This window comes from Musca domestica, unplaced genomic scaffold (genome assembly GCF_030504385.1).
Source record: "Musca domestica strain aabys unplaced genomic scaffold, Musca_domestica.polishedcontigs.V.1.1 34, whole genome shotgun sequence".
NCBI lineage: Eukaryota > Metazoa > Arthropoda > Insecta > Diptera > Muscidae > Musca > Musca domestica.
The window spans coordinates 3,711,480-3,731,164 of record NW_026712313.1 but is presented as its reverse complement, the minus strand read 5'-3'; the positions used below and the strand labels follow the sequence as shown (position 1 = coordinate 3,731,164).

Below are 19,685 nucleotides of genomic sequence, written 5' to 3'. Positions count from 1 at the left end.
AAAGGTCTTAAATGTGGATTTTTAAAGATTTTTCTCAAGGCCTTAAACGTGGGTTTTTTAAAGATTTTCCAAAGGCCTTAAACCTGGATTTTTGTAAAGATTTTTCCAAAGGCCTTAAACGTGGATTTTTTAAAGATCTTTCCAAAGGCGTTAAGCGTGGATTTTTTAAAGATTTTTTCAAAGGCCTTAAACCTGGATTTTTTAAAGATTTTTCCAAAGGCCTTAAACGTGGATTTTTTAAAGATTATTCCAATGGCTTAAACCTGGTTTTTTTAAAGATTTTTCCAAAGGCCTTAAACGTGGAATTTTTAAAGATCTTTCAGAACCCTCAAATGTGGATTTTTTTAAATATCTTTCAGAATCCTCAACGTGGATTTTTTAAAGATTTTTTCAAAGGCCTTAAACCTGGATTTTTTAAAGATTTTTCCAAAGGCCTTAAACGTGGATTTTTTAAAGATTTTTCCAAAGGCCTTTAATGTGGATTTTTTTTAAGATTTTTCCAAAGGCCTTAAACGTGGATTTTTTAAAGATTTTTCCAAAGGCCTTAAACGCGGATATTTTTTAAAGAATTTTTTCAAAGGCCCTTAACTTGGATATTTTTTAAGGAATTTTTTCAAAGGCCTTAAACGTGGGTTTTTTAAAGATTTTTCCAAAGGCCTTAAACGTGGATTTTTTAAAGATTTTTCCAAATGCCTTAAACGTGGATGTTTTAAAGATTTTTCCAAAGACCTTAAACGTGGATTTTTTTAAAGATTCTTCCAAAGGCCTTAAACGTGGATTTTTTTAAAGACCACAAATGTGGAGTTTTTAAGGATTTTGTAGGCCACAAAAGTGGATTTCTTAAAGGCTTTGTAGAGATTAAAAATTAAAGATCTTTCAGAACCCTCAAACGTGGATTTCTTTTAAAGATCTTTCAGAACCCTCACACGTGGATTTTTTAAAGATCTTTCAAAAACCTCAAACGTGGATTTTTTTAAAGATCTTTCAGAACCCTCAAACGTGGATTTTTTTAAAGATCTTTCAGAACCCTCAAATGTAGATTTTTTTTAAAGATCTTTCAGAACACTCAAACGTGGATTTTTCAAAGATCTTTCAGAACCCTCAAACGTGGATTTTTTTAAAGATCTTTCAGAACCCTCAAACGTGGATTTTTTAAAGATCTTTCAGAACCCTCAAACGTGGATTTTTTAAAGATCTCTCAGAACCCTCAAACGTGGATTTTTTTAAAGATCTTTCAGAACCCTCAAACGTGGATTTTTTTAAAGATCTTTCAGAACCCTCAAACGTGGATTTTTTTAAGATCTCTCAGAACCCCCAAACGTGGATTTTTTTAAAGATCTTTCAGAACCCTCAAACGTGGATTTTTTTTAAGATCTTTCAGAACCCCCAAACGTGGATTTTTTTTAAAGATCTTTCAGAACCCTCAAACGTGGATTTTTTTAAGATCTCTCAGAACCCCCAAACGTGGATTTTTTTAAAGATCTTTCAGAACCCTCAAACGTGGATTTTTTTTAAGATCTTTCAGAACCCCCAAACGTGGATTTTTTTTAAAGATCTTTCAGAACCCTCAAACGTGGATTTTTTAAAGATCTGTGAAAGTCTATTAAGTGGCGCCCAACGCACCCTACGTAGATTTTTTACAGATCTGTGAAAGTCTTTTAAATGGCACCAAACGTGGAATTTTACAGATCTGTGAGTTTTTTAAATGGCGCCCAAAGTGGATTTTTGCAGATCTATAAAGTCTTTTAAAGGTCACCCAACGTGGATTTTTAAAGGTTTTCTGAAGCCTAAAACGTGAATTTTCTTAAAAAATTATCACAGGTCTCAAACATGGACCTTGTAAAGACTTTTCAGAGGTCTCAAATATGGATTTTTAAGATTTCTCAGATTTTTTTAACATAGATTTTTTAAAGATTTCTGAAATTCTTTTAAAGGGCTCCAAACGCGGATTTAAAAGTCTTTTAGAAGGACATCAAGTGTGATTTTTTTAATTTTTCGGAGGTCTCAATCGTGGACTTTTCAAAGATTTTTTTAATTTGGACTTTTTTAATATTTTTTAAAGGCTTCAAGCATGGATTTTTAAACGATTTTTCAGAGACCTCAAACGTGGATTGTTTTACAGAGTTTTTAAAAGGTTCCAACGCTGAAGTTTTTTTTATATTTTTAAAGGATACCAAACGTCGATTTTTTTCGTTTTAAAGAACACCAAAGTGGATTCTTTAATGATTTTTCAGGGACCGCAGATCTTATATTGGTTAAAGAATAAAAAATCCTGATTTTTAAGATTTCATATTTTTATATATTTCATAATATTTTCGAATATTAAACACTTATTTTCATGTCAATTAAAACCTAACATAAAAATTTCACAATATCGATCGATGTGAAGCTATGCAGGGGAGATACAAAAGCGATAAATCAGGTGCTTATCATGACGACTCACAAGGGGGTCTGTCTGCGTGGTTGCAAAACCGGTATGCTTAACAACCAAAAAAATTCTGATAAGAAATATTGAGTCAAAACATTAATATTTAAACAGTAGCCAAGTAGTCATCAAATCGCTGTGTTCCGAACCGGTAAACTTTTATTTGTAAACAAAATCGGAGAATAACGAAAATAAAAACCATGTTCTTATATTTGGCTATATTCGTGTTAACATTTCTCTATGTGACGATAACACGTCACTATAATCAATGGCAACGTCACGGTATACCGGCCGCCGAATCGGTTATACCTTTTGGTTCCCTAGGTGCGTTATTTCGTAAAGAAAAAACAATGGGCCTGGCTATTACCGATATTTATGAAAGATTTTCGGATAAAATTGTTGGCATTATGTTGGCCTTTAAGCCGGCCATTCTTGTGCGTGATGCCGAACTGGCCCGACAAATGTTGACCAAAGATTTTGATAGCTTCCATGATCGTGGAGTTTATGTGGATGAGAAAAAGGATCCGCTGTCGGCCAATTTGTTTAGTCTTAAAGGTCAGTCGTGGCATAATATGAGAACCAAGCTATCGCCCTCGTTTTCAAGTGGAAAACTGAAGGCTATGTTTGAGACTGTCGATGGAGTAGGCAACAAAATGATCGAACATATTTTGCAGCAGTTTGAAGGGGGTCGCGAGAAGGTGTCATTGGATATTAAAGATATAACAACAACGTAAGTTTGAACAAAAGGAAAATCAAGAATATTTTTTAAATTTTCCTTTTTTTGTTCTAGCTATGCCATTGATATAATCGGATCTGTGATATTTGGCCTGGACATCAACAGCTTCAAGAATCCCAATAACGAATTTCGTCTCATAAGCGATCGAATTTTCAAAACCAATAACACCCACGTTATACATCGTATACGGAATGTTATGAACTTTATGTGCCCACCGTAAGTAGAGATTTTGAAAGAAAAGTATTAGAGCAGACGAGGGTTCTATAGACATAGACTATTTCACAGAAACCGTGGATATTAGACCTTACAAAGGGACTTCAAAAGATAAAGAAAAGTCCTCTTCGAAAACCATAATAAAGGCCTGCCTAAGATGACCTTCAAAGGTGTTCTCTAGAAGAACTTCAGAGGTATTCTCAAGACATTAAATAGTTTGTTTCTTCTATCGCCGTACGACATTCTATATGCCTTCAATGAAAGACTTCGTAAAGCACTCTGTAGAAATTTTTTGAAAAGTCTTCTTTGGAAGAACTTCGAAAGACCCTCTCTAGAAGATCTTCAAAGATGTTTTTAGAAGACCATTAAAATACCTTATTCTAAAAAATTTCCAAATATCTTCTCAAGTATATCTTCAAAACATCATCTTTGGAAGATCATTACATAACCTATAAATAATATAGATCTATGAAAAACTTTTCCCTAGAAGTCCTCTCCTTTCAAACAGGTTCTAGGTCAGTCTTTTAAAGGGTCAACTTAATATCTGGATCCTTTAAAAAAATTCATAAAATTCAAGCTTGAAGCCTCTAAAAATCTTCAATCCCCATTTGAGGCGCATGAAAAATCTTTAAAAATATATCTTTAAAGACTTTTCAAAATCGTCAAAAAAATCCTGTTTGTGCCCTCCGAAAAATCCTAAAAAAAACGTTTTTTAAAAATGCATGTCTTTTCCAAATCTTAAAAGACATTATTGAAGCCTTTGAAGTTTTAAGACTTTGAAAAGTTTTAATAAATCCACGTTTGAGGTCTCTGAAAAATCTTTGATAAATCCACGTTTGAGGTCTCTGAAAAATCTTTGATAAATCCACGTTTGAGGTCTCTGAAAAATCTTTGATAAATCCACGTTTGAGGTCTCTGAAAAATCTTTGATAAATCCACGTTTGAGGTCTCTGAAAAATCTTTGATAAATCCACGTTTGAGGTCTCTGAAAAATCTTTGATAAATCCACGTTTGAGGTCTCTGAAAAATCTTTGATAAATCCACGTTTGAGGTCTCTGAAAAATCTTTGATAAATCCACGTTTGAGGTCTCTGAAAAATCTTTGATAAATCCACGTTTGAGGTCTCTGAAAAATCTTTGATAAATCCACGTTTGAGGTCTCTGAAAAATCTTTAAAAAATCCACGTTTGAGGACTTTAAAAAAATCTTTAAAAAATCCACGTTTGAGGACTTTGAAAAAATCTTTAAATATTCACATTTAAGGCCTTTGAAAAATCGTTAAAAAGTCCAAGTCTAAGGCCTTTGAAAAAATCTTAAAAAGCCAAATCTAAGGCCTTTGAAAAAATCTTTAAATAAATCTAAAAAAAAAACACTTTTGAGGCCTTTCAAAAAATCTAAAAAAAAACTTTTGAGGCCTTTGAAAAAAAAAATTAAAAATCCAGGCCTTTGAAAAAATCTAAAAAAAAACTTTTGAGGCCTTTGAAAAAAAAAATAAAAATCCACGTTTGAGGCCTTTGAAAAATTCTTTAAAAAATCCACGTTTGAGGCCTTTGAAAAATTCTTTAAAAAATCCACGTTTAAGGTCTTTGAAAAAATCTTTTAAAAATCCACGTTTGAAGCCTTTGAAAATATCTTTACAAAATCCACATTTGAGGTCTTTGAAAAAATCATTCAAAAAAAATCCACATTTGAGGCCTTTGAAAAAATCTTTAAAAAATCCACGTTTAAGGCCTTTTAAAAAATCATTCAAAAAAAATCCACCTTTGAGGCCTTTGAAAAAATCTTTAAAAAATCCACGTCTAAGGCCTTTGAAAAAATCTTTAAAAATCCACCTTTGAGGCCTTTGAAAAAATCTTTAAGAAATCCACGTCTAAGGCCTTTGAAAAAATCTTTAAAAATCCACCATTGAGGCCTTTGAAAAAATCTTTAAAAAAATCCACGTTTGAGGCTCTTGAGAAAATCTTTACAAAATCCACGTTTGAGGTCTTTAAAAAAATCTTTAAAAATCGTAAAGAGGAATTTGAGGCCTTTAAAAAAATTTTTAAAAAATTGTGAAAAGGAATTTGAGGCCTTTGAAAAAATCTTTAAAAAATATTGAAAAGGAATTTGAGGCCTTTTGAAAAAATAATTAAAAAAATCACGTTTGAGGCCTTTTGAAAAAATAATTAAAAAATCTACGTTTAAAGCCTTTTCAAAAGCTTTTCAAAAAATCCACATTTGATGCCTCTGAAAAATCCTTAAAAAATCCACATTTGATACCTCTGATAAGTCTTTAAAAAATCCACATTTGATACCTCTGATAAGTCTTTAAAAAATCCACGTTTGAGGCCTTTGAAAAAATCTTTAAAAAATCTACGTTTGAAGCCTTTGAAAAATCTTTAAAAAATCCGCGTTTGAGGCCTTTGAAAAATCTTTAAAAATCGACATTTAAGGCCTTTGAAAAATTCGTTAAAAAGTCCACGTCTAAGAAATAAAAAACCCGCATTAAAAAGCTTTGAAAAATCTTTAAAAAATCCACGTTTGAGTCCTCGGAAAATATTTCAAAAATTCACATTTGTGACCCCAAAAAAATGGACGTTTAAGGCCTTTGAAAAAATTTAAAAAAAATCCACTTTTGAGGCCTTTGGAAAATATTTAAAAATTTCACCACAACTTCTGTTCAAAATTTTAAAAACTTCATTTTAAAAGCCTTTTCAAAACTTCAAAAGCATTTAAAAATCCACGTTTAAAGCCTTTCTGAAATCTATAAAAATTCCACGCTTAATGTCTGTATAAAATAATTAAAAAATCCACGTTTGGGGACTCTGAAATCCACATTTATTTAAAAAATTTAAAAAAATTTTATTTATTTAAAAAATCCACATTTAAGGTCTTTGAATAAATCTTAAAAAAAAATCCGTATTTGAATCCTTTTCAAAATCTTAAAAAAGTCCACGTTTGAGGGTCGTTGAATAAATCTTTAAAAAGTCCACGTTTGAGGCCGCTGAAAATCCACATTTGAGATCGTTAAATAAATATTTAAAAAAATCCCGGTTTGAATCCTCTTCAAAATCTTAAAAAAGTCCACGTTTGAGGCGTCTGCAAAATCGTTTAAAAATCCACGTTTTAGGGTCTAAAAATCTTTAAAAAATCCTCTTCTGAAAAAGTATTTAAAAACTCCTCAATTGATGCCTTTAAAATCCAAGTTTGCATAACTGGTCCATCATATATTCCATGAATCGTATCACCCCCTTTCCTCATTTCGTTCCAGCATTGCCCGATTCCTGGCACTTTTCGGCACCTTGGACCCCATTACGGCAGACCTAAGAGAAATTGTCAAACGTACTATTGAATATCGCGAAGAACATGGCGTGGTTCGTAAGGATCTCTTACAGCTATTGTTGCAGCTAAGAAATTCCGGTCAAATCAGCGAAGATGATAACGCTGCCACATGGCGTGTTGAAACTGTTGCAGAAAATCTAAAATCTTTGTCCATTGATACAATAACGGGAAATTTACTTCTATTCTATATTGCCGGTTCAGAGACCACCTCGTCGACCATTGCCTACACCCTCTACGAGTTGGCAATGTATCCGGAGATATTGCAGCGTGCTCAAATGGAAGTCCTTGAGTGTTTGGCAAAACATAATCTTAAGCCTTCGGATCATTTGACGTATGATATTTTGCAGGATTTACACTATATGGATTTGTGTATAAACGGTAAAGGGACAAATAAATTTTCACAAGGTATACTTTTTGTTAAATTAGTTTATGTTCTAGAAACTGCTCGCAAATATCCTGGCCTACCCGTTTGGAATCGTGAATGCACCAAAGATTATCATTTAGCTGATAATGACTTTGTCATTAAGAAGGGTACCGCCATAATTATACCTATAATGGGTATTGGTAGAGATGAGAAATACTTCCCCCAGCCCATGGATTATAAGCCTGAACGTTATTCTGAGGATAAGGAGGAAAATAATTTAGTTGCCTTTATGCCATTCGGTGATGGTCCCAGATATTGTATTGGTAAGTCAAATTCTCTGGTACTTTGTATAAGGACCCACAATATAAAAAATATACTGCAATCCTTTGTATTTAACAAAATCTCAATGAGGCTACCAAAATTTTGATTTTCAAAGTCAAAGGTGGTCAGTGTAATTTTCTGGAGTCCCAAATATGTTAACTTTGGTTAACATATAAGCTCTGTTCCAGAACCTGCAAGAATCTACTAGTTTTGCATTTTTTTTTTTTTTCAATTGAAAAATAGAAAATTCGGTTATTTTGGTGACATTGTTTACATTCCCAATATATTTTTTTAAATTATTTATTTTTATTTTTTTTTTTTGTTCCTCTCTTTTCAGCTAAGCGAATGGGCGTAATAAATGTCAAAGCTGCCCTGGTAAAAATTTTGGCAAATTTCAATATTGAAATACAGCCACGCAAGGAGGTGGAGTTTAAATTTCACTCAACACCCGTTTTAATGCCTAAGGAAAGCTTGAAAATTACACTAATAAAACGATGTTGAAAAATTGTTCTGAAAAAACTGAATTGAAAGGAAAATTCAAGCATAAAATTAAAAAAAGTGCACAGTTTTAGTAAACAATAAAAAATGCGATATTTAAAAAAATAAAGATTCAGACTGTTCTGCTTTCATATCAAAAAAATTTCCTATTTGAAGTTCGGAATCGGTACTACAGCCTATGACAAAAATATATGTCCTCGTCTTCGTATAGTCCCCATACAACGGTTTTCATTAAATGGTATTTTTCGACGGATTTTTTTTTTTTAAATTTCAAGATCCTTCAAAATGGTGGAGGACATTAAAAGTTAGGACCGGCAGAACTTAACTGCTTTTTTATTTGTTACGATTGTTTTCGTATGACATGATAAGAATATTTTGAGGACTTTTTAAAAAATTTAAAATTTTGAGAAAAATTTCAGAAGGACAATTGGAGCTATACAAGGTGAGATAAAAAAACTGCAACAAAGTCAAATGCCTTAATTTTTACATTTTTTTTTAATTTTATTGGACGAAAGCAAAAAATTTCGGAAATAGCATCAGATTTTAGAATAAGTTTAGATTTGTTCGAATTGGTCACCTTTGTCACGAATTATGGCCTTCAAACGGCCAATGAAACCGTCACACGCTGCCCGAATGTTGCTCTGCGGTATTTTTGGCCCATTCCCGGCGAATCGCTTGCTTGAGGTGATCGACACTTTGGAAATTTTTTAGTGAATCCTTTCTTTCCAAAATACTTCAGACACTATAGTCCAACGGATTGGTATCCGTAGATTTTTGGTGGCCATTGTGCGCTGGAAATGAAGCGAGGAACCTAATTTTGAAACCATTCATGGGTGGCGCGTGCTAAGTGCGATGGTTCTGAATCCTCTTGAAATGTCTAAGCTCTGCGGCCAAAATGCTTGCGTGCCCAAGGCTTTAGTACACCCTCCAGAATATTTTCGCGATAATATTCGGCATTTATTCTGATGCCACTGTTGATTAATACGAGCGGAGAGCGACCTTCGGCTGTTATGGCAGCCCACAACATCACCATGGCCATGGCCGGCGCTTGAGTTCTGGTGGCCAACCGAAGGTGCAAATTTTCAGCTGACCTCTTTGGCAAGCGCCGATCACACGATCATTTTGTTTGTTTAATTTCATCGGAGAAACCCAAATTCGGCAGTTCACCACTTTCGGCCAAGCGAAGCAACTCTTTTGCTCTTTTGAATCTATTTTCTTTCTCTTGCGGTGTAAATTCTTGCTCTTTGCACCTTATGGAATTTCAAGGGCTTTACCCCGAGCTCATTTTTCACTATTTGCCGAATGGAATATTGCGATATGTTCAGCTCACGAGCCATTTTTCGGCCACTGCGACGCGGGTTTCGATCAAGCAATTTCTTTACTTCTCGAACCATTTCTGCCGATGTTGCTGTTTTCTTCCGTCCACTTCCTTGACGTCGGGCTACGCTACCAGTATCACGGTAACGAGCGATGGTACGAGACACAAAAGATGTGGTCACATTTAAATGCTGGAGCGCTCTAACGATAGCCACTTGCGGTTTTTTCAGCCAAACATAAAGAAATCATACTATCACGCTTGAATTCCATCAGGAATAACTATTTTTCTGGAAAATTCTCACCAAAATGCTTTTGTACGCTTGTAAACAATATAATGAGCTATCAATGGAATAATTTTAACAGCTGTCGGACAAGTGGCTTAGAAATGACAGCAGTCTGAAGTTGTTTGCGGTTTTTTCATCTCACCCTGTATTAGCTTTGTCATTCCGTTTGTAACTCCTCGAAATATTCATGATAGACCCTACAAAGTTTGTTTATTCTGGATCAGCATAATATTCTTAGACGATTTAGCGAGGTCCGTCTATCTGTGTGTCCGTCCGCCTGTCTGTCTTTATCACGCTATCTTTCGAAAGAATTGAGATAGAGGGCTAAACTTTGGCATACATGCATATTTTCTTAGTAGGCAGGTTTAGTTCGTAAATGGGCTATGTCGGTCCATGTTTTCATATAGCCCCCATATAACGGTATTTCCGGATATTCGACATTTTCATGATTTTAGCGATATCTTCCAGCCGAATTGTTTCAAATTTCCTATTTGAAGTTTGTAATCGCTATTACAGCCTATGACGATACCTCCCAATATTCGATATTTTGATGATTTCAGATATTCACCGGAATTGTTACAAATTTCGTATTTATAGTTCGTAATGGGTAATACAGCTTATAACAAAAAATTTCGTATTCAGGTTCAGGTTCTCATATAGCCCCCATGTAACGGTACCGCCAAATATTCAATATTTTTATGATTTTAACGACATTATTCGCTGGAATTGTTTAAAATTTCGTATTTAAAGTTCGTAGTGGGTGCTATAGCCTATTACAAAAAAATTCGTATGCAGGTCCACGTCTTCGTATAGTCCCCATATAACGGTTTTAATTTAAGTGGTAATTTTCGGTGATTTTTTTTTTTTTTTTTTTTTGAAAATGTTTCCTTCCAAATAGTGGAGGGTATTAAAAGTTCGGCCCGACCGAGTTTTGCTGCTTTTTCACCTGTTTTTTATATTTTGTCCGGTTTTATGGTTTTCACTGAAAGCTCTGCGGCCATCCTTAAATAAAAATTATTGAATTTGTTGTTACATTTATTTTATTTCGCATGTTAATCGACAATAATCCTCTCGTATATCTTCCTTTCAACTTATTCCAATTCTCTGGTTTCCACCAAATCTTTTGGACTTTTAAATAAAAACATTTCAATAAACTCATCGTATAGCTTATCCTTTTCGGTCAAATTTTTCTCATTCGAAATTTCATCGAGCAACTCCAACATTTCCTCCTGCCGTTCGACAACATCTTCCGACAGATTATCCCAGAGCCGCTGCGATGCCCGCTGGAATTCTTGCATAAATCTCAAATAAATACTATCAAATTGAGTTGTATTCCTGCCGTTGTAGTAGAATTCCGGCGAAATGACTTCAAATTGGAATTTCTTGCTGTCGGGAGCTAAACGCTGGCGTAATTGTTCCAATTTCCAATTGTTGATGCGAAAGTGTCGAAGTAGCTTGCGTTTGTCGCTGTAACTCGTGTTCGAGGCTGTGGTGTTGGCCAACACATGTTCCACCATTTCCACATAATTGGCCATAAGTGGTTGCATTGCCCGTTTCAGTTCAGGTGTCATAGCCCCATTCGCCAAATGCTGATAGATGGTAATGGTTGCTCGCAGAGCTTCATCTTCGGTGGACATGACCAAATGTTCAACATCGTTTATGAATTCCCTAAAATGCACATCTTCTGCAGCAGCAGCGCATGGTGTTACGAAAACCTATAAAACCATATAAAGGTAGGAGGAAAAAGAGAACAACACCATCGCACCGATTTGGTTAGAAGTTATTTTGTTTTTCTTGTTGCACACTTACTTGCCACAGCCACAGCCACATCAGAATAAGCCATTTATGTTGCAGCTTCACTTTCCACATGGCACGAGCATCAGCATCACTTGGCATTGTTTGTCCGCTGCAAAAACAAAAAAGTTCTTTGCCAACTTTGTTGACTCTGTGACTCTCGTGTTTTGTGTCGTTGATGTTGTGGTTGTTACTCCGGATGTTCTTTGTCCAAACGAGTCGGATTCTATTTTGTTCTTTGGCCTTCCTTACAAGACAGTGTTTTGTTCTAAGTTCCACCGATGTTGAATGGCAACTAAATGCATGTTTGCCATTTGCACAGCATTTGTGTTGGCCATCCTATCCTGTCAGCTGCAATTTGTTGCAGGTTAAGCGAAAATTACTTCAGTCAACAACTAAGAACAACAACAGCTACATTGCTTGGTGTTGTTGTTGAATGGAGAAAAAAAACAAAAACAAAAAAGCAAACCTTTCCATCAGGTTCTTGCAAAAGTTCGCTTCAAAGTAAATTTTTGCTCCTGAACGCAGATGGGTATAAATGTCGGAAATTTCGTCTTGCCATGGCTAAGTAAAAATTGTGACACCTCACTTCGTGGGTTTGAGGGAAAAGGAATGTTCTTACCCTTATCCATGTGTTTGCAGAGAGGATATACCTTTTGATACGGTCAAAACGTGCCTCATCGAAATAATGGTTTTAGAACCTCTTTGGGCGAAATCAGTTTCAGAGCATTTAGAGTCGATCTAGCGGTGTCCGTCCCTCTATCTTGCTAATGTTTCCAAAACTTTCGAAGAAGTATTTGATTACGTAAAATGTTGGCATATTCTAATAGTATTCAAATTTAAATAGAGTTCGAAGATCACCAAATGGTGCTCTCCTTCCAGTACCTTCTCCTTAAATATCAAATTTTTAATTGAAAATAATTTTCCTCAGAGAATAAAAAAGGGCCATATGATTTAATTTAAACTTTGCAAATCCTAATATTTTATAAGTGTCAGGGGCGATTATGGACAATACTGGTCCATTCCGGCGCCACAAAGGGCTAAAATTTTGAATAGTCATAGCTCTTATAAAATGTGAAATAAGAATCTGATTGGCTTGGCACATCCCAATATTTCTACCAAATCTGGTTATTGTAAGATGATGGTCTAGAAAGGGTCACTCCTTATGGTACCCCCCATCAGTTTTATTTTTCCCACAAATGGACCAAATTTCGTTTAGATATCATTCTCAAAAAATTCGGAATAATCCACCGTAATTTCTTTCAGCTTCGCACATTGCTATATTTTTAACATCTTCAGATCCAGTGTGAATATAGGATCATTCCCTCTGGAACCTTTCACACAAAGGTCAATATTTTGAATATATTTGGTTAAAATAAAACCAGGAATTTGCTTCAAAATTCGGAATTTACAATATCCGACAACATTAGATTTAGGGTAAGGATGGGGTGTATAGGTCCAAACTTTATAGTGCATCCCAAAAAAAAAAAAAAATAAATGGTCAAATGCTATTCTATACTATACTACATTATACTATACTATACTATACTATACTATACTATACTATACTATACTATACTATACTATACTATACTATACTATACTATACTATACTATACTATACTATACTATACTATACTATACTATACTATACTATACTATACTATACTATACTATACTATACTATACTATACTATACCATACTATACTATACTACACTCGTACAAATATAGGACATTTCCAAACCACTGCCTAATTTCAAACACAGATTCCATCAGTAATCTAAAAATCAAATTCCAGAATTTCATCTTTATTCCTCCACCCAAAACCTGATATACAGGGTGAGATAAAAAAACTGCAAAAAAGTCAAACGCCATAATTTTACATTCATTTTAAATTTTATTGAATGAAAGCAAAAATGTCGGAAATAGCATCAAATGTTAGAATAAGTTTAGATTTGTTCTAATTGGTCACCTTTGACACGAATTATGGCCTTCACACGGCCAATGAAACCATCACACGCTGCCCGAATGTTGCTCTGCGGTTTTTTGGTCCATTCCCAGCGAAGCGCTTGCTTAAGGTGATTGACACTTTGGTATTAAATGCCAACCTTGCTTTCCAAAATACTCCAGAAACAATAATCCAACGGGTTGGTATCCGGACATTTTGGTGGCCATTGTGCGGAAATGGAAATGAAGCGAGGAACCTCAACTTGTAACTATTCTTGGGTGAGGCGTGATGAGTGCGATTGTCCTGAGTCCTGTTGGAACGTCCAAGGTCTGCAGACAAAATGTTTGCGTGTCCTAGGCTTTAATACACCCTCCATAATATTTTCGCGATAATATTCGGCATTTATACTGATCAATACGAGCGACCATCGGTTGATATGGCGGCCCACACCATCATCATGACCGGCGCTTGAGTTCTGGTGGCCAAACGAAGGTGCAAATTTTCAGCTGACCTCGTTGGCAAACGCCGATCACACGATCATTTTGTTTGCTTATAAACTGCTGGACAATGAATGTTTTCTTATCGGAAATGGAGAAAACCCAAATTCGACAGTTCACCACTTTCGGCCAAGCGTAGCAACTACTTAGCTCTTTTGAGTCTATTTTCTTTCTATGGCGGTGTAAGTTCTTGCACTTTTTGGAATTTCAATGGCTTTATCCCGAGCTTATTTTTCAATATTTGCCGAATGAAATATTGTGATATGTTCAGCTCAAGAGCCATTTTTCGGGCACTGGGACGCGGGTTTCGATCAAGTCGCTTCTTTACTTTTCGAACCATTTCTGCTGATGTTGCTGTTTTCTTCCGTCTACTTCCTTGACGTCGGGCTACGCTACCAGTATTACGCTACCAGTAACGAGCGATGGTACGAGACACAAAATATTTATTCACATTTAAATGCTGACGATAGCCACTTGTGGTTTTCCAGCCAAATATAAAGAAATCACATTATCTCGCTTGAAGTCCATCACGAATAACTTTTTTTCTGAAAAATTCTCACCAAAATGGTTTTGTACGCTTGTAAACGATATAATGAGCTGTCACTAGAATAATTTGAACAGCTGTCGGAGGAGTGGTTTAGAAATGACAGCAGTCTGAATGTAGTTGCAGTTTTTTCATCTCACCTTGTATTACTATTTACCGTACTATACAATTATAGCACACATGTCCGAAACAACCTCCATATGTACACGTGACACATGAACAATGACCCTAATACCAAATTTCAGATTTCAAGCACTAACTGTTCACCCAACATCAAATTGTACCGAATATAGTACTATTTAGTACTTTTCGTGCACTTGTAGTACGCATTTCCAAAACCTACCAAAAAAAGCTTCATCCGTTTACCCTAAACCGAACTGTTCCAAATTTAACGCCACTTAGTACAGATCGCACATTAAGTACACATTTCCAAAACCAACTTCATATACCAAACAAACTCCCCAAATTTGGTTCTCATACCAAAATGTTGTACAATGTTAAAAGTTTAGTATCATTTCGGAAATTTTCTTAGCCGTAATATTCGAATTTCCAAAAAAAAAAAGAAAAACGTTTAATTCATCTAACCTGCCGTCCATCAGTAACTCTCATTCTAAATTTCAGAATTAAAGCTTCAATTTTTAATAAATTGTAGTACTTTTCGTACTCTTTTAGTACGAATTTCCAGGCTTATTACAAGCCTACGCACTGCGACTGGTCCTCGTGCAAAATTTTAAGGTTCTAGCGTCAGTCGTTTCGCGTCGCCGTTGATTCTCTGTCAGTCAGTCAGTGCACTTTTATATATTTAGTTAATGCCTAAGACCGCTTTCCTGTGGATCGAACATGTAATACAGAAAGGTATGGGTAAGTACACATTTAAATAATTAAATCGAAGTTAAATTTTGTCGCACCAATATTCTGCATTTTTTTCCTTATCGATGTCGAGGGGTTGAACATTTTATGTGAAGGTTCAAATGTTTCGGAGTGACGCCCAATTTGGCTAAAAGTTTATATTGAGGCTACTCTGAGGGTAGAGAAATATCTTACAATTACCTCCACTTAAAATTTCTCAAGCTCCAGATAATATTTGTTGGAGATGCACTTAGAAGTCGACAAAAAGTTTAGACGTCTATTTATACCCTACACCACAAGGTGGTCAGGGTATTATGTCTTTGTGCATTTGTTTGTAACAGGAAAAAGGAAAAGAGATAGACCCATAGTTCCTTTTGATGATCTGCATAGAATCACTTTCTGAGTGGATTTATGCATGTCAGTCCGTCCATCCGTCCGTCTGTCCATGTATTTTTGTAAACAAAGTACAGTTCGCATTTATTGCCCTATCCAGATGAAGTTTTGCACTAATCATTTGTTTGGCCCAAGGACGAAACCTATTAAAATTGGAGATAATCGGTCAAAATTTAGATATAGCTCCCATATATATCTTCGTCCGATTTGCCTTTTATTGTGTACCAAACGTGTAATATCAGCCCGAATAGTATGGAAGTCTGCACGTACGATCAGAATGGACCTGAAAATAAGTATGCCAAATTTGATCGAAATCGGTTCAGATATAGCTATAGCTCCCATATATATTGTTCATCCGATTCGTTATTTTTGTCCTCCGCAGTCGTAATATGCACTCTGTAACAACATTATTTGGGGAAATATAACAAATACAGCTCAGAAATACATTTGCTAAATTTTATCGAGAATGGTTCAGATTTGGATATAGCTCCCATATATAACTTCGTTTCGATTTACCTTTTATTCTATTCATTTTTATGTACCCTTCTTCACCTACTTTGAACAATTGAGTCCTATCTTCAATTGTAGTATTGACTCCCATCGCTCTAGTACCAAAAACAATAAAAACCGACTCTTTTGAACTTTTTCCAACCACATTCGCACAATTAAGACCGTATTTGTGTCACTTGTAAACAAAAGTTTAACACTCGTATTGTTATCATTATTTACTACAAGGATTTATTTATATCCTTTCAATAAATGTTGATGAAGGCAATACGTTCTGCTTTTCTTTTTTTGCTTTGCAGTTTTTGCTACTGTTTTGCTTGAATTGAACCGAAATCATCCAATTTCTCATTCATACTTCCTTGTTGGATTCAGCTCTTTGACTGACATAACCCAATTTTCCTGCCACATCCTTTGCTATATTGTGGGTAACATGTCCACAAGTAAGTGAGGCGAACAGCAGCAGCAACAAAAAAACTTCAATCAAGGATATTTTTCCTTCCATCTGTTGGTGGCGGGGTAGCAATGCTAGAATGTAATTCGTATGGGTCCTTTTTTTATTTTGAATTTATTGGGACAAAGTAATGTTGAAGTTGGTCGGTCGTATGTTACAACCATTATCACCCATCCCCACCGTCACCTTCACCACCCTCCATGGATGTTCCATTGTTGTCCGGGTGTCATGTCAATGTGTTATCAAGTCATCGAACCGAAAGCTCACAAAACAAATGGTTGAGAGTAAGAATCCTTGTTCGCTTCGTTAGTGGGACATTGTGCATGGTTATGGACATGGACATTGTTGTCGGTGTTGTTGTTGGTGTTCCTGTTACTTTGATTTTATTACAACAATGTACGTATTGCGAAGGACGGCATACATACGATATTTCGTATAGGTTTTTATGGTTGTAGTACTTGAAAGGTATTGACAGCTTAGTCTTGTTGATTATATGTGAATGATATTTTTTGAGCATAAATAAAAGTAATGAGAGGCGGGAGGGGGGATTTTTTGACAGAGGACATAATAAAATTATAAATAACAAAAAAATGTTTCCTTAGATACAAGACTTTCTACAGACAAAAGTCCTTCTGAAAGTCTTCTATATTTTAAGGACTTCTTAATTTTTTTTTAACTCCTATAAATTTTTTTATATATATGGAAACTCCTTTAGAGATCATCTATAAAAAATACAGGGTGAGATAAAAATACTGCAACAAGGTCAAATGCCATAATTTTGATATTTTTTTTTGTTTTATTGAATGAAAGCCAAAATGTCGGAAATAGCATCAAATTTTAGAATAAGTTTAGATTTGTTCGAATTGGTCACCTTTGGCACGAATTATGGCCTTCAAACGACCAATGAAACCGTCACACGCTGCCGTATGTTGCTCTGCGGTATTTTGGCCAATTCCCGGCGAAGAGCTTGCTTGAGGTGATCGACACTTTGGTATTTTTTAGTGCCAACCTTGCTTTCCAAAATACTACAGACACATCGGATTGGTAACCGGAGATTTTGGTGGTCATTGTGCGCTGGAAATGAAGCGAGGAACCTCATTATTTAACCATTCTTGGGTGGCGCGTGCTGAGTGCGATAGTGCTGAGTCCCGTTGGAACGTTCAAGGTCTGCGGCCAAAATGTTTGCGTGCCCAAGGCTTTAATACACCCTCAAGAATATTTTCCCGACAATATTCGGCATTTATTCTGATGCCATGGTCGATTAATATGTCTTTTTGAGACCTTAAATGTCATCTATCCATAGAATACACTTACATGTGTTCTGCAAATATAAGAAACCTTCTTCTTCTTCTTCGGAGAGAAGTTACGTTTGCACATTAATTGGATAGAACAAATTTTGGTCAACTACGGCTGCAGGTCTTCTATTGAGAGAAGTCTTTTTTGTGTACGAAAACAACAAGAACAAGAGTAGGCACACTACCACTTGCTTCGTTGGAAGAGATTCTCGACGATGCAGCCTTGGTTTGAAAAAATACACATATTTACAAATGTATCAGAGGTACGAATCAGCTCGATTTTGAGTGAATACTATTTCCACTCGAAAACGAACCAAGCATACTCGCTCTTATTCGAGTGGCATAGAAAAAATAGGGTGTTCTCTTTTCAGCCGCTGGGATACTTCTCCGAATTCGAGAAAAGAATGATCGGGACTTGGTTATATGTCATTTGATAGGCTCGAATCAACTGTTTGGACAGCTTGTTTTTTTTTAATCAAATTCGAAAAAAGGCACATCGTAATTTATACATAAAAGAGTAGTGAAATTACTGCCTTCTCGAGGGTCTGTCTTTGTGCGAAGGCATATTGACAAGGATGGATTTTTACAAATTCGTACTAAAAGGGTACAAAAAGTAACAAAATGTACTTAAAATGTAATACTTTGCATTGCAAAGAGAGTCACTGATCGAGTGCAGGATAGTTTAAAATGGTACGAAAAAGTAAAAAATGGTACTAAATTTCTAATATGATACCATTTAGTACCATTTGGTATGAGAATTGGTATTGGAAATGTATACCAAGTATGCGAACTGTACTAAATAGTACTATATTTGGAAAAGTTTGGTTTAGGGTAAACGGATGAAGCTGCAATTTTGAAGGTTAGAGGTAGTCTTGTGGTAAAGAGGATCTTTGAAAATGCGTACTAAAAGTGCGCGAAAATTACTAATTAGTGCTACACTACAGATAGTGTTTGAAATTTGGTATTAGGATCGTTTTTCATGTGTAGCCTGTACGAAAATTACTGAATGGCCCTATATTTCGTATTGGGTAAAGGGATGGAAATAAAATTGAAATTTGATTTACAGATTACTGATGGTATCTGTGTTTGAGATTTGGCGGTGGTTCGGAAATGGGTTCTATATTTGTACTAAAAGTAAAATATGGTACGGTGAAGAGTTGAAGCTGGGTCCAAAAATTTGATATTGAGGTAACTGTCGGTACATGGGATTGAGATATGGAGGTTTTTTTTGGAAATGTGTGCTATAATTTTACGAGAAGTGTTAAATTGTACTAAATTTGGTATTAGTATTGGGTATAGTACTCAATAGTAGGAAATTTGGCTTTGGGCGAGGGGATAGAGCTGGAACGCCGAAATCTGATATTGAGGTCTCTGTTGGTATCTGGAATTGAGGTATGGAGGTTGTTTTTGGAAATGTGTACTATAATCGTACGAAAAGTACTAAATATGATTAAATTTGGTATATGGTGAAAATTGGAAATGCTAAAATTTGATATAGTTGCTGTTTCTGGTTGTGGTTAAGATAAGAAGGTGGTTTTGTACATGCGTACCATAATTGTTCGAAAAGTACTTAATGGTACGAAAATTGGTTTTTGGTGATGGAATAGAGCTGGAACCCTGAAATTTAATATTAATGTCACTGTTGGTGCCTGTGGTTGAGGGAAAGGAGCTGGTTTTGGATATGTGTACTATAATTGTACTGTAATGTACACAATTTATTAATTGGGAATATTAAAAAGCTAAATTATTTAATGGGGGAAATTACAGAGTTAATATTTGGCATTTAGATCACTGTAAATATTCTCCTATTATTCTTTCCAAAAAAATAAATTTGGTACGAAGTGTGAAGTTTTGAACAAAAAAAAATTGTATCAATCTATTCTATACCACCAGAAGATAACTAAGGAATACCTTAAACAAGACTTAT

General features: G+C 35.2%; 2 protein-coding genes across 2 annotated transcripts; one reads left to right on the top strand and one right to left on the bottom strand.

Annotated features, from left to right (window-relative positions):
* The first annotated feature begins 2,469 nt into the window (after positions 1-2,469).
* LOC131803833 (cytochrome P450 6d3-like) lies at positions 2,470-7,964 on the top strand. The gene is made up of 5 exons (XM_059125575.1): positions 2,470-3,155; positions 3,216-3,377; positions 6,624-7,072; positions 7,133-7,381; positions 7,717-7,964. The coding sequence occupies exons 1-5, from the start codon at positions 2,626-2,628 to the stop codon at positions 7,878-7,880; spliced, it is 1,554 nt and encodes a 517-aa protein (XP_058981558.1). The 5' UTR covers positions 2,470-2,625; the 3' UTR covers positions 7,881-7,964.
* A 2,605-nt stretch (positions 7,965-10,569) lies between these two features.
* On the bottom strand, positions 10,570-11,545 carry LOC105261848 (uncharacterized). Its single transcript, XM_011294478.3, has 2 exons — positions 11,288-11,545; positions 10,570-11,193 (listed from the first exon to the last, which is right to left on the bottom strand). The coding sequence occupies exons 1-2, from the start codon at positions 11,372-11,374 to the stop codon at positions 10,570-10,572; spliced, it is 711 nt and encodes a 236-aa protein (XP_011292780.1). The 5' UTR covers positions 11,375-11,545.
* Between the last annotated feature and the right edge of the window lie 8,140 nt (positions 11,546-19,685).